This window comes from Vulpes lagopus, chromosome 3 (genome assembly GCF_018345385.1).
Source record: "Vulpes lagopus strain Blue_001 chromosome 3, ASM1834538v1, whole genome shotgun sequence".
In the NCBI taxonomy this organism is placed as follows: Eukaryota; Metazoa; Chordata; class Mammalia; order Carnivora; family Canidae; genus Vulpes; species Vulpes lagopus.
The window spans coordinates 164,374,511-164,389,641 of NC_054826.1; the positions used below are offsets into that span (position 1 = coordinate 164,374,511).

Here is a 15,131-nt window from a genome sequence, read left to right on the forward strand (position 1 = left end):
CTCGCCGGGCCGAGCAGCCCGCAGACCGTGGGGACTCTCCTTTTTCCCTTTTTTTTTTTTTTTTTTAAATATTTTTATTTATTCATGAGAAAGAGAGAGAGAGAGGGAGGGAGGGAGGCAGAGACACAGGCGGAGGGAGGAGCCGATCCGTGCGGGGAGCCCGACGCGGGGCGGCATCCCGGGTCCCGGGGTCACGCCCTGGGCTGCGGGCGGCGCTAACCGGCGGCCCCGCGCATCCCCGCGCATCCCCGCGCATCCCCGCGGCGACTCTCCGGGCCCGGCCGCTGCAAGGCCAAGGACTCCCGGTGCCGGGCTCCGTCGTGCGGCGTCTCCCGTCCTGCGCGAGCCCCGGGGAGGCCGCTGCGGCGGGCGCAGGTGCGCGGGCAGCCGGGGCCGCGGGGCCCAGCCCGTCCCTGCGGGGGGCCGAAGCGGCGCGGGGCAGCTGGCCGTGCAGGCCGCGCGGGGCGGGGGCGCGGGCCCGGAGGGAGGCTCCCGGGGCTGCCGGCGGGCGCGGCCCGGGCAGAGCGCGGGGCGGAAACACGCGGCCGGGGAGGCGCCGCGGGGGCCCGGGCCCGGGGCGGGAGCCGGCCGCTCACGTCTCGCGGTGTTTCCTCCCTCCGCCCGCGGGAGCTCTCGCGAGACGAGCCGGGGCAAGATGGCCGTGCCCTGCTCCGCGCTGTGAGGCGGCGGCGGCGGCGGCGGCGGCGTCGCGGCCCCCGAGCCCCAGCCCCCCCGCGGCGAGCGCGCGGCCCTCGGTGCCTCCGCCGGGACATGCGCCTGCCCCGGGCTCGCGGGCGCCCGGAGGGTTCATGCTGCGCCGCGGGCCCCCGGCCGCCGCTCTGATCGCGCCGCGCCGCCGCAGCGCCTGCTCCGCCGCGCGCCGGGAGCCCCCCCGCGCCCCCCCGCGCCCGCGGCGGCGATGACCGGGGAGAAGATCCGCTCGCTGCGGAGGGACCGCAAGCCCAGCAAGGACGACGGCGACCTGCTGGAGCCCGGGGACGACGAGGCGGCGGCGGCCCTCGGCGGCGCCTTCCCGGGCGGCAGGACCGGCGGCGGCAAGGGCGGCAGGCCCGGCCCCAGGGTCTTCAGCAACCACCACCGGCTGCCCGCCAAGCCCGCGCCCGCGCCCGCGCCCGCCCCCGCCCCCGCGCCCGGCCCCGGCCCCGGCCTCCCCGCGCCGCCCGCCGCCGCCGACGGAGGCCCCGGCCCCGCGCGCTTCCCGGTGCACGAGAGCGTCTTCAAGGGGGACGTGCGGAGGCTGTCGTCCCTCATCCGCACGCACAGCATCGGCCAGAAGGACGACCACGGTGAGCGCGCGCCGCCGCCCCGGACCCCGGCCCCCCCCCCCCCCCCGCGGCCGCCCCGGGGGCATCGCCGGACGCCCGGGCACTGACGCGCGGCCCCTCCTTTGTTTACGGGACGCGGCGGCTCCGCGCTCCCGCCCTCCCGCGCCCCCGCGCTCCCGCCGGGGCACCGGGAAGCGCCCACCTCCCTCCATGGCCCGCCCGGCCCCGGCCCCGGCCCCGGCCCCGGCCCCGGCCCCGCGGGCACGGCTGCTCACTTCCACCGCCATCGGGTTGTCTGCCTCTTGCTTGCTTGCTTGCTCTTCTTATCCCCCCCTCCGCCCGCCGCTTCCGTGAAACTTAGTTCGATACAAAGTGTCTGATGGAATGCAAGGTGTAGACACTCTGTCCAGCTGGATTCCATCCTAAAGGCAAGGTGTAGACACTCTGTCCAGCTGGATTCCATCCTAAAGGCAAGGTGTAGACACTCTGGATCGGGCTGGATTCCATCCTAAAGGCAAGGTGTAGACACTCTGTCCAGCTGGATTCCATCCTAAAGGCAAGGTGTAGACACTCTGGATCGGCTGGATTCCATCCTAAAGGCAAGGTGTAGACACTCTGGATCGGGCTGGATTCCATCCTAAAGGCAAGGTGTAGACACTCTGTCCAGCTGGATTCCATCCTAAAGGCAAGGTGTAGACACTCTGTCCAGCTGGATTCCATCCTAAAGGCAAGGTGTAGACACTCTGGATCGGCTGGATTCCATCCTAAAGGCAAGGTGTAGACACTCTGTCCAGCTGGATTCCATCCTAAAGGCAAGGTGTAGACACTCTGTCCAGCTGGATTCCATCCTAAAGGCAAGGTGTAGACACTCTGTCCAGCTGGATTCCATCCTAAAGGCAAGGTGTAGACACTCTGATCGAGCTGGATTCCATCCTAAAGGCAAGGTGTAGACACTCTGTCCAGCTGGATTCCATCCTAAAGGCAAGGTGTAGACACTCTGTATCGAGCTGGATTCCATCCTAAAGGCAAGGTGTAGACACTCTGTCCAGCTGGATTCCATCCTAAAGGCAAGGTGTAGACACTCTGGATAGGGCTGGATTCCATCCTAAAGGCAAGGTGTAGACACTCTGTATCGAGCTGGATTCCATCCTAAAGGCAAGGTGTAGACACTCTGTATCGAGCTGGATTCCATCCTAAAGGCAAGGTGTAGACACTCTGTCCAGCTGGATTCCATCCTAAAGGCAAGGTGTAGACACTCTGGATCGGGCTGGATTCCATCCTAAAGGCAAGGTGTAGACACTCTGTCGAGCTGGATTCCATCCTAAAGGCAAGGTGTAGACACTCTGGATCGGGCTGGATTCCATCCTAAAGGCAAGGTGGAGACACTCTGTATCGAGCTGGATTCCATCCTAAAGGCAAGGTGTAGACACTCTGGATAGGGCTGGATTCCATCCTAAAGGCAAGGTGTAGACACTGTATCGAGCTGGATTCCATCCTAAAGGCAAGATGTAGACACTCTGTATCGAGCTGGATTCCATCCTAAAGGCAAGGTGTAGACACTCTGTCCAGCTGGATTCCATCCTAAAGGCAAGGTGTAGACACTCTGCATCGAGCTGGATTCCATCCTAAAGGCAAGGTGTAGACACTCTGTCCAGCTGGATTCCATCCTAAAGGCAAGGTGTAGACACTCTGGATCGGGCTGGATTCCATCCTAAAGGCAAGGTGTAGACACTCTGTCGAGCTGGATTCCATCCTAAAGGCAAGGTGTAGACACTCTGTCCAGCTGGATTCCATCCTAAAGGCAAGGTGTAGACACTCTGTATCAAGCTGGATTCCATCCTAAAGGCAAGGTGTAGACACTCTGTCGAGCTGGATTCCATCCTAAAGGCAAGGTGTAGACACTCTGTATCGAGCTGGATTCCATCCTAAAGGCAAGGTGTAGACACTCTGTATCGAGCTGGATTCCATCTTAAATGCAAAGTGTAGATACTTTGTATCGAGCTCAATTCCATCTTAAATGCAAAGTGTAGACACACTGTATCGAACTCGATTCCATCTTAAAGGTAAAGTGTAGACACTTTGTATCGAACTGATATTCCTCTTCAATGCAAAGTGTAGACCATTTGTATGGAACTAAGCCACACTGTAGAAGTTGATGGGCATCTGATGCTTGGAGCAAGCTGCTGAAATTTTGTTGGAGTAGAGTGTTGAGCGTTTTGTGTGTTTTTCATAATTGCTGATAATAATGTTTCACCTTGACACGGCTGTGACTAAGAACCGTACTATGATTTTTTCGTAGTGACTTCATCATAGCCGATACGACAAAATGGAGTACCATTTATTATTCAAGGGCTGTATTTCTCCTTCTGCCGTAACTCGGGAGCTGAATTTTTTGTTCCTTTAGTTTTACAAACAATGTGATGAGGTTGACTTCTAAGCAACAGGATATTTATTTATTTATTTTTAAATATTTTACTTATTTATTCATGAGACAGAGAGAGAGAGAAGCAGGCTCCATGCAGGGAGCCCGACGTGGGACTCGATCTGGGGTCCCCAGGCCCAGGCCCTGGGAGGAAGGCAGATGCTCATCGCTGAGCCACCTGGGCTGCCCCACCAGGACATTTATTAATGAAAATGAATGTGAACCCTGATGTTTTCAGCATCTAATAAGCCATTTTAAATTGGGTAGTTGACAAATATTGTTGATAACTATGCTTTTACATGAACATGACTATGGTACACATTTAATTAGAATACGCTCAACTTAGTGTTCAAAATAACACATAACACATTAACGAAATGCTTGCTTGAGGAATAAGCTCCCTTAATTCCATTGGACTTTGGGTTTCTTATCTAAAATAAGGGCGAAAATTGAGATTAAAAAAAAGGAATAAGATTTCTATTGGTTGTATAATTCTCTAACAACGACACTTGTATCTGAATTTATAATACTGTAACAATATCACTGGCATTTATCAGGATTCAGATCCTCAGAAAATACCTGAAAGCTGCACCCAGTTTTTCATTCCTACATTTACTTAATCATTTTACTGTTGTTGCAACAAGCATAGTATTGTTTGTTGGTGGTAATTATATACTAGCCCTTTGAGAAACAGCTTTTATAGGAGATGTGTTATAGCTTCAGGTTATTCATCACTTAATTAGGAAGTTTTTCGGACTTGGCCTTCAGAGTAGGTGTGTGTGTGTGTGTGTGTGTGTGTGTGTGTGTGTATAAATTTAAAATATTTACCTTGAAATATTCCTGAAAACAGATTAAAGTTTCTTTTTGAGCATTAATTTCCTTTGAAAGAAGAGATGGATGAATATGATTGACAAAGTATGATAGTATAGTATGTTACAATTGATCTTCTTGGTTCGTCACGGAAAATACTAAATTATAGGGTTATTGGGCTTCCATATTCTGTAATCCAGCATTTAGAAATTGATTTGTTAAAATACAAATTCTGTTCAAAGTAATTAGAATCCGAAATCTCTTACGCTCTTGTCCTTCGTCCACTTGACTTCACTTTTTAAATTGCCTTGATATACCAAGTGTTTGCATTGTACTTAGCTGCCCTTGTATTGTTGGTATTTCTGATGATTGTAACCAGTGGTTCATGTACCTTTGGAAAGCGTAATTGGTTTTCTCCTGCGTTATATATTTTCATCTCCTGAAGTGGAGTCTCTTAGGAAGAGTAGCTTATATTTAATGTGCTACTTCTTTAGTCCCTTTTTTTCCCCCTGTGGCCACATAATTTCTCCATTACATTACATTACTTTTATTTCTCATATTTTACTAACCTGGATACTTTATTTAGATTTTAAGAATATTTTTTCCTTCACATTACAAAAGATAAATGCTTTTTAAGTCACCAGACCTTTAAATACAAGCTATTATATCTGAATTGTTATAACATGATAAGTGCATAGCAGATTCATACACTCATACGGGTGCATAGCAGAACCATACAGTCATAGCACATCATACCACATAGTTGTATATTCATCAGAGAGATTCCTTCTACAGCATCATGATGATGACTGTCATCATCATGAATACAATTTACTGAGTGTGTCAACACTATGCTAAATGCTACCTATATTATCACATTTAATTCTCACAATGACCATGCATAGCAGATTGTTTTATCCTTCTTTTAAAGGTGAGGTAAGTGAAACCTAGAGATGCAAGGAAACTTTGCTAAAGTTGCATACTTGGTATAAATTGCAAAGGTAGGAGCTGAACTAAGAGCTGATACTCCAAAGTCCATGGTCACCCTCTGTAAATATTTCTGTTGATCAGGACCCACTATACTGCACAGAAGTAGATTCTATTAATGTGTAATGTAATTTACAACAAGATTCTTAAATATATTTTTTTCTCATTTAGTCCTTATAATAGCCTTATTTTGCCATTGGACAACTTCCAGAGTTTTTCTGTAGAGCCCAAATCTCTCACTCTTGTTTGTTCTTTCTTGTTTTATGTGATGGCACAAATAACTGGGCCACCTCATCCACATGATAGCCCTTTAGATATTTGACAAGAGCTATCACATTCTTATTGTTAGGTTAAGCAGTCTTAACTTCTGTATCCATTCCTCCTGTGGCATGGTTTATAAAGTGCTTGCTTAGATGGCCCATGAAAGAGTAAATGCTATATACATGTGTTAAATAAATGAAAATCTTAATCATCTTCTTTTAGTGAAAGTCAGTTTGTTAATTCTTCCCTTTGAGGATGGTGCTCAGGACTAACTTTAGTAGTCTCATAAGTAAAGACAAAAAGGAGGCTCTATTGCTCTAAGCGTTTAGTAATGTGTACTACTAAGAAGCACAAATTAAATAATACAAAGCAAGAATATGTTGATTTTTTAATACTGCTTTTTCTCAGGTGATTGGCTATCTCTCTTTTCTATCCCTTCTTGCAGTTTTTTTTTTTTTACCTCAAACAAATTTACATTTATTATATTTTATCTTATTATTTTTGATCCTTTATCCTACTTAACTAGAAAGCTTATTGAATCTTAATTTGGTCACTGTTTAGCTCGCTATCATTCTTTCAGTTTCCAGTGATCTCTGATTCGATGAACTTTTTTTTGGAGTGTGTATGTATGTGTATTTTACAAATTACTGACTTGAATAGGAGTAAAGATTGGGCTTTTTCTTTTGTGGTAAAGTGTTGGTTGACTATGAATTGCCTTTTCTGAGTCATCAGTTATTTTGAGGAATACTATATCTGGATCCAAACATATCTTTGAAATATAAGTTGAATACAGTAATAGGTATAACATCATGAATATATTGTGTTTAGATATGCCAAGTGATTATGGCTTATTATATATATATATATATATATATATATATATATATATATATAGTAAAAGCAATTTTGGGGGTAAGGAAAAAAGATAAATTACATTAAATGTACACAAATTTATTAAACTTTATATCTTTAGTGTGTCTTTAGTTATATACTATTTTTAATTTTTTATTAAAGATTTTATTTATTTATTCATGAGACACACACACACACACACACACACACACAGAGGCAGAGACATAGGCAGAGGGAGAAGCAGGCTCCATGCAAGAGAGCCCGATGCGGGACTCGATCCCGGGTCTCCAGGATCATGCCCTGGGCTGAAGGCGGCGCTAAACCGCTGAGCCACCCGAGGTGCCCCTATTTTTTCTTTAATATAGAATTAAAGTTTAAGTCTGAGCCTTTTTTCACATTGTAAAAATTTTTCTGAGTCACTTTTGCCATTGGTAGTTAAAGTATCGTGGTGACATGCTGTTTTTGAAAATTCATGGTGATGAGTTTTACTTCTTTAGCACCTTTAGAATTGAGAATGCTTATTCGGCATATAGAACATTTTCTTCATTTTGACTGCACTTCTTATTTGTTAAACATGTAATTTTGTTTTTCCCCTTGAGTTAAATATTCTTAGACGTAAAGTACTTTCTCTTGGACATTAGTTGGAAGCTTTTAGGTACCAGAGTGATGAAAGTCCTTGATACATGAATTGCTTAAACCAGCCTTTCCTAGATATGAAAAATTTCTGATGTATTCTGAGAGATTTGGCAGTAGATTTCTACTGCCTTTAATTACATTGCCTGGCATATGACAAGCCATCTTCTCTATATAGTTAATTTTCATTTTTACTGAATTGTAGCTTAATCTTTATGTGGCTGTTTCACACAGTGATTAGAAATTTCAAATCTAAAGTATATTTTAATTGAGAGTATTGCTGCCAATGTTGGTAACTCAAGGGAATGGTAATGAAATGGTTAACCTGTATAGTGTCTCTGCCGGTGGCTGTGGTAGATTTTTTCAGACAGGGATTTTAAAACATCTTAATTTCAGAAGGATTAAAAATATATGTTTAAGAATTGAGGCAATAGCATAATCTGTTTGGTGCCCATGTGGTAGGTTTATTTTGGCTTATTCTATGTAAATCTTTAAATTTCTTTTTGATATTATTTTCTCTGCTTTGTGTTCGTCACTAAAATCTTTATGATGGGTGATGCATTTTACATCTGAGTAGCAACTATAGAGCTACACTTTGCATGGCAAAAAAAATCTTGAATTAAGCCTTAGATGAACAATTTTGGCCAAGAGGGTTACAATGATGGCACATCCTTAAAAGAACAGAAATGGTTTTGTATTTTTCTCCTCACATTTTGTGGTCTTTTCTGGACTTTGGTTTTGAAAGGCAGACCTCAGTTTGTCTTAGGAAAAAAGTGAAGTCGTTTCTGGAGGCTCAAGATAATCCATTAACCTGTCATGCACCTTCACTTGGTGGTATGAGTGGAGTTTGGTGGTGAAATCTGTCACTTCACTGATCTCTCAGTGTTGATTCAGTCCATCTTTACCACCATGTGACATGACCTTCCTCTCACCTCTTCCCCCATGTGCATCTCCGGACAGAGTAGGACTGTACTTGGCTTAAGTTGCTGTTTCCTGATGGCGTCACTGTAAGTATTAGAATGTGACTTCACACTTTGAATTGTGATGTGAACACACCTGCAGAGCTATCTCATAAGAAGGTGGGAGGAATCCTCTTCTCTCCTTTCCTGTATTGAGCTATAATGGGAGCTGGAATTCTGACCTTTCAGCTTTGGCAAAAAAAGAAACAGAAATGAGCAGTTATTGACCACGTTGTGCTCTTTGCATACTCAGTAAGGCAGGAGAATTCTGGAGGACTCCTTGAAGAATTGAATACTAGGCAGTCTGTCCCAATTTGATGTCTTTCTTGAGTCATAGAAATCTAATGCAGAGTGTAGTGTAATTGGCAGGATGCTTTGGGTTCTAGAAAATAGGCATAGTTCCTTAAAAATTGAGTGGGGGCTCGGCAGACTAACAGTGTGTTCTTGTTTACATACTATTTATTTCATTGGGAGATAGATGGAAGATCAGTTTTGGAGCAATACTGAAGTGTGTAAAATGGGGTAAGGGAAAGAGAAAAGGTCTATTTCCTCTGTGAAAATTATGGATGGTGTTTGTTATCAGAATATAGAGATTTAACTGTGTGACTTAGGTGAACTTCATCTATTCTTAAGGCTGTTGCTCCTGTTGAAATCCTGAAGATGCCTGCAAAACTAGAAGGCTGTCTCTATATTTGGAATTAGATCTAACTTTGGGACTATGCTTTTCTGCAAACTGGTTTTTTATGAAATTATGCTATTTACTTAATTACTGAAAAAAGCAGATATAACAGTATCTACTTCTTGGGGCATTATAGTCTCAAATGGAAGACTGTACTTGAAACCATTTTAACTCTGAAAGCTAATATAATAGTAATATCCATTGATAGCAATACCTTATTCTCACTTGTGGTGTTAAGTACCTTTCAGCAGAAGACATTCTTGTCCTTGAGGTTTAGATAGTACTTCAGTTGAGGTTTTATCTGGTACTTGAATTTATCCTGCCTGTCAGTGTACTAAAGGATTAGGTGTATTTGACTCTCCTACAAGTCATCTTTCATCTACTGGTGTGACTTGGTTTAGTGTATTTGGATTCTTGGCTGTAAATATTTATCAGTCATGTTAATGCATGTGCTCTCTTACTCAGCACTACACTGGATTCTATAAAACCACCTGTGTTGTGTTGAATATCCTCTTAAGCATGTACATACCCTTTGGTTGGCTTTCATAGAGAATCATGTGGAGACCTGCATTGTTCTGGGATGGAATGCTTTTTGGAGAGTTAAAAGAGATTTTAACGCTATTCTCATGGCTCTTTATAGTTATTTTTTTCTTTTCTTTGTTCATTCATTCCTTCATTTAACAGATACATACTGAGCTCCTAATATGTGAAAGTGTTTTAGGTGCAGGGGTTACAGCAGTGAACAAAGTGGTCAAAGTCCTTGTTCTCATGGAGCTTATTCTAACGCAAGAAGATAAATAATAATCTAATAAATATGTAGTATGACTGATAATGATAACTATCATAGAGTGAAATAAAGCCAGGTAAGGAGAATAGAGAGTGCTGGGATTACAGGGGAGGGGAAGTAGTAGTTTGTTGAGGTCAGGGTCAGGGAAGACATCAAGGATAAGAGAAATTCAGTTACCTAAAAAAAATTAAGGAGCAGATATCTGGCAGACCAGAGTTTCAGACAGAGAATACAAATATAAAGGTACCATGTTCAAGGGGGTAGAAGGAAGGCCAAGTGTGGCTGGTATGGGGCGGGGGGAGTGGTAGGAGATAGGAGATTTGAGAGGTAGCAGTGAGTATAAGCATGTGGAACTTTTGCAGACCAGTGTTAAGGATTTTGGGTTTCACTCTGAGCAAAATAGGAAGTCAGGGTTTTGAGCAGAGGAGTAACGGTGATCTGATTTTAAAAGACTCAGTCTGGCTGCCATATGAAGCAGAAACTTGGATGGGCAAGGGTTAGTTTAATGTGCTGTTAAAAGTAGGGGTAACTTTGGAAATAATAAGTAGAACTGGGTAGGAGTCTGTGATGGATGTAATATTATGTGTGTATGTGGTTGTAGTAGTATAGTACTGTTTATGAGAGAAAAATACAAAAATTCTCTGTTTATACTGCTTGCTTGGATGGAACTTGAAAGGTGTCGGTAGAAGTTGGAGTTGTGTTGGTTCTAGTACTTAGAATTTTCTGTTTTCTCCCTACTTAGGGGCAGGTGAAATCAGAACTATTTTTATAAAGTCATTACTTGCCTTTTTCACCATGCTGACATTTTTGCTGATGGTTCAAAAGCGGTGGTGGGCAAAATTGTTGGAACCTGAGTACGAATCAAGGCACTGAAACTGCTGGTATTCATTGCACATTCACTACCACATACTTGTAGTTTAAAAAAGGAAAATAGAAAAAAAGCCAGTTTCTCTTAATGTCTATGATGCAACTGGTGAAATGATTACTTTTATTAAGTTTTAATCTCAAGTACATATCTTTTTGATATTCTTTCTGACATAATGTAGATTTTGCATGATGTTGTTCTGCATGTTGAAGGGAAAACACTCTTGTGTAGTTGTTTGAGTTGTAAGCCAAACCAGCAGCTTTTGTCCTGGAACACTATTTTTACTTGGAAGAACAGCTTACAGACAAACTATGGCTATTCCAATTTGGATAGTTGGCAGAAATTTTCTGGAAAAGAATGAAATGAGCCTGTGACTTCACAGAAAATAATTGGTAGTATTTGTTACCAATTAAAAAATTCAAGCTTTGAATCAAAAATTAGAATTTGGGGAACTCGTCTTTGTCACTCTTAAGTTTGACCGCTTCTGTCACTGAGTTTGACAGCTTCCCAGTATTTAAAGACTTCTCTGGTCAGATTGGTGATAATACCAAATGTGATTTTTTTTTTGGGGGGGGGGTATAATGAAATGTGTTGACACTTGGAAGATCTGCATAACTCCATTAACTTGTATCTTTCACATGATCAGTGTATGATGTTCCAAAATCATGCATCTGTAAAAGATCTATTTAAAGTGCAAGAGGGATGCCTGGGTAGCTCAGAGGTGGAGTGTCTGCCTTCGGCCCAGGGTGTGACCCCGGGGTCCTGGGATCGAGTCCCACATCTGGGGGACTCCCCGCAGGGAGCCTGCTTCTCCCTCTGCCTGTGTCTCTGCCTCTCTGTCTGTGTCTCTCATGAATAAATAAAAATCTAAAAAAAATATATATGTATATATTTGTATATAGTACAAGAGAAACCAGTGTGTTTCAGTGTACTCAATACAAAAAGTTTATTGATACGGTTTTAAATTTCACATTGCAGCTGACCTTTAAGAAATCACCACTTAGTTTTGTTGTAGTAAAGAACATCTACAATTATTTAAAAGTGCCATTAAAATACTATTCCTTTTTTTCAACTGTGTATCTTCTGAATCTAGATTTTCTTCATATGCTTCAAAGTAAAATTTACACATGATTGAATGCAAAAATAATTATAAAAGGTTAGCTGTCTATTAAGCCAGACATTAAATAAATTTATTTTAATTTTTAATTAAAGAGCTTAAAATAGCATACTCCCGTCATTTATTTTTGTTTTGGGAAATGCAGTTTTTTTTTTCATAAAAAATACATATTGACATGTAATGGAGTTATTGTAACTAAAATAATAAAGTTTTACAACATGTAATTTTAATTTCTAGTATGGTAAATATCAATAGATTTGTCCATATAAACAATCCATATAAAAGATCTTTAATAATTCTTAAGAGTATAAAAGGGGTCTTGAGACCAAAAAGTTTGAAAACTTTTGGTCTAGTAAAAAGCATACAGATTTTAGAGTCAGGACTCACACATTTCTAGATATATAATTTTAGGAAATTACATAATTATTGTTAGCTTTATTTTTCTTACCTGTGAAATAGGAATAATATTTGTCTCAGAGGGTGTTGGGGTAAGGTAAGATTTATAAAGTATATAGGATAGTGTGGGCATATATAATAGATGCCCTGTAAATCCAGCCTTTTGGTTGATAATTTGCATACTTCAGCAATGCAGCGGTCTCAATGTTACTGGAATATTTTTTGTTCATTTGACAGAACAGAATTCATTTTATTTACCAAATTAGAACCGAGGCATGTGATTTCAGATTTAAAAACTACATTGTGGAAAGTTGTCAGGTTATTTTAAGTTTTTAGTATCTTTTATGTAACAGATTAGCTTAAGCAGCAGGTTGAGATCTTAGAAAACTGAGGGAATGTCGTGACTGGGTGGCTCAGTTGGTTAAGCATATGCTTTCTGCTTGGGTCCTGATCCTACAGTCCTGGGATCGAGCCCCATGGTCCTGCGATTGAGCCCCATGGTCCTGGGACTGAGCCCACGCTGGTCAGGCTCTCTGCTCAGTGGGGAGCCTGCTCTCTCTCCCTCGCCCCTCTCCCTGCTTGCACACACACTCCTTCTCTCTCTCTCTCTCTGTGTCAAATAAATAAAATCTTTAAAAAAAAAAAGAAAAAGAAAACTGAGGGAATAGTAGAAATATAACTGGGACATCTGAGCACTTAGTTTCATGGTATACTTGGCCAGTAAAGTAAATCCAGTGTTGGCTAGAGGAGTAGGAGAAGAATGATGAAGAAAATCATGCTGATTTATATTTAAAATATTGAAATCAAAGCGTAATATTTAGTATTAATTATAATGTGTATTTTTGATTATGTACTTACTTGTAAAATGAGGATTGAGTAGTTGAACACAAAGTCATTTCTAGTTCATAAATCTTTTGAAAATTTGATTAATTTGACTTTGTAAAATTACAGTAATTTTAATTTGCTTCAGTAGATACCAGTGATTCTGCCCTTTCTTTTTTTCCAAATTTTATTTTATTTGTTTTATTTTTTGGTGAGAGGGCAGAAGAAGAGGGAGAGAGAATCTCAAGCAGACTCCACACCAGTGCAGAGCCTGACTTGGGGCTCAATTTCACAACCCTGAGATCATGACCTGAGCTGAAATCAAGAGTTGGGAATTGGGCAGCCCCGGTGGCTCAGCGCGGTTTAGCACCGCCTTCGGCCCAGAGTGTGATCCTGGAGACTCGGGATCAAGTCCTGCGTTGGGCTCCCTGCATGGAGCTGCTTCTCCCTCTGCCTGTGTCTCTTCCTCTGTCCCGTGTGTGTGTGTCTTGTGAATAAATACATAAAATCTTAACAAAAAAATTTTTGGAAACTTAACTGACTGAGCCACCCAAACGCCCCACCCTTTCATCTATATATTCCTTGAGGGTTTAAGAAAATAGTAATAATCTAGGTATATAAAGGCCTGCTTTCTTTACCTAGTGGCTCTGTCTAGACTTTGGTGGATTCTTAATTTGTTTAAGTTTTTGAGAAGTTATTACATTCACATACGACAAAATTATAAAAAGATGTAAAAGATACATTATGAAAATAGTTTCTTTCCCAGGGTACCTGAGTGGCTCATGGGTTAAGCTTCTGACTGTAATCTCAGCTCAGGTCTTGATTTTAGAGTCCTTAGTTTTGGCCCCCCAGAACTCCACACTAGCATGAGGCCTATTTAAAAGAAAAGCTTTCCTCCCACTCATCTTCACCCACTTAGTTATCCTTCTTGACATCAACTGGTGTTACCAGTTCCTTGTTTTCTTGTTACTATTGTCACCATTTAGAACATGGTCCTTTTAAATTTTCTCCTGGAAGATAGAGAAGTGAAGACAGACCACTATTATTACCTTTTCCAATGTTAGGGGGAAAATATGAGTATTTGCAAATTTAGAGATTTGATTTTAAATGTCTCTCTCTCTCTCTTTTTTTTTTTTACTGTCAAATTTTTTTTTTTTTTTAAATTTATGATAGTCATCAGAGAGAGAGAGAGGCAGAGACACAGGCAGAGGGAGAAGCAGGCTCCATGCACCGGGAGCCCGACGTGGGATTCGATCCCGGGTCTCCAGGATTGCGCCCTGGGCCAAAGGCAGGCGCGAAACCGCTGCGCCACCCAGGGATCCCTACTGTCAAATTTTTATCTCTAATCCAGACTTCTTGGAGTTCCCAGACTTTATAATCATCTCCACTTGGGAATCTCAGATATTTCAAAATTTTTTGCTCAAATGTTATTATTTTCTACCTTATACCCTCCCATCCAGCCGCCCAGCCATTTATTAAATCACATCATTATTCACCTGGCTGCTCAAGCCTCAGTCATTGGGGTCATTTGTCTCACCTCCTCCTCCTACCTATACATATCGAACTCACAGGTTATTTTGAATCATTCTACTTTCTGTCTCCACTGATTGGCCTCTACCACCACTTTGAGACCAAATTTTATTATCTTTTCCCTGGAATATTACAACAGACTCTTAACTAGTCTATGTCCCCTTCCATTCCATTCTCTAAATGTAGTGAGAGTGATCTTGAAATGTAACTTGTATCATGTCATTTCCTTGTTCAAAATTCTTTAATGTCTTCTCTACTTAAAAGTAAGTTCATATTTCTTACCGTGTTAAAGAGCCCCACATGATCTATAGAGCCCCACATGATCCGGCCCTTGCCTGCTTCTGTGATACAATGTTGTACAAATCTCTCTTTTTTTCTTTGTTCTGGCCATAGTTGTTTTCTTTCAGTTCCTGGAATCTGACAGGTTATTTCTGGTCTCTTGACTGTAATGCTTTTCTTCTCATCCTTTGATTTCTTAGTTCCTGCTCCTTTTTAAGATCTCATTTTAAACATTATCTCATTAGAAAGATAATGAGAAGAATTAGAAGACTGCCTGAAGAATCAGAAAGTAATGTCTTTATTATTTTTGGTCTTAGCTTTAGGTCATTTTTCCGAACACCTATCACAATCTATTTTGTCTTATTTTTCTGTTTTGTGACTATTAGTTCCATGAGGACAAAAGTTATTTCTAGCTTGTTTATAGTTGAATCTTTTGGGCAGCCCGG

General features: G+C 42.3%; 1 protein-coding gene across 3 annotated transcripts in view; it reads left to right on the top strand.

The window, feature by feature from the left end:
- The first annotated feature begins 562 nt into the window (after window positions 1–562).
- Window positions 563–15,131, top strand: part of ANKRD13C (ankyrin repeat domain 13C) — a 95,367-nt gene continuing 80,798 nt past the window's right edge. For all 3 annotated transcript variants that reach the window (XM_041748032.1, XM_041748031.1, XM_041748033.1), the window contains exon 1: window positions 563–1,307. In XM_041748032.1, the coding sequence (XP_041603966.1) occupies window positions 920–1,307 (388 nt within the window). In that variant the 5' untranslated portion in view covers window positions 563–919. The remainder of the gene's footprint in view (window positions 1,308–15,131) is intronic.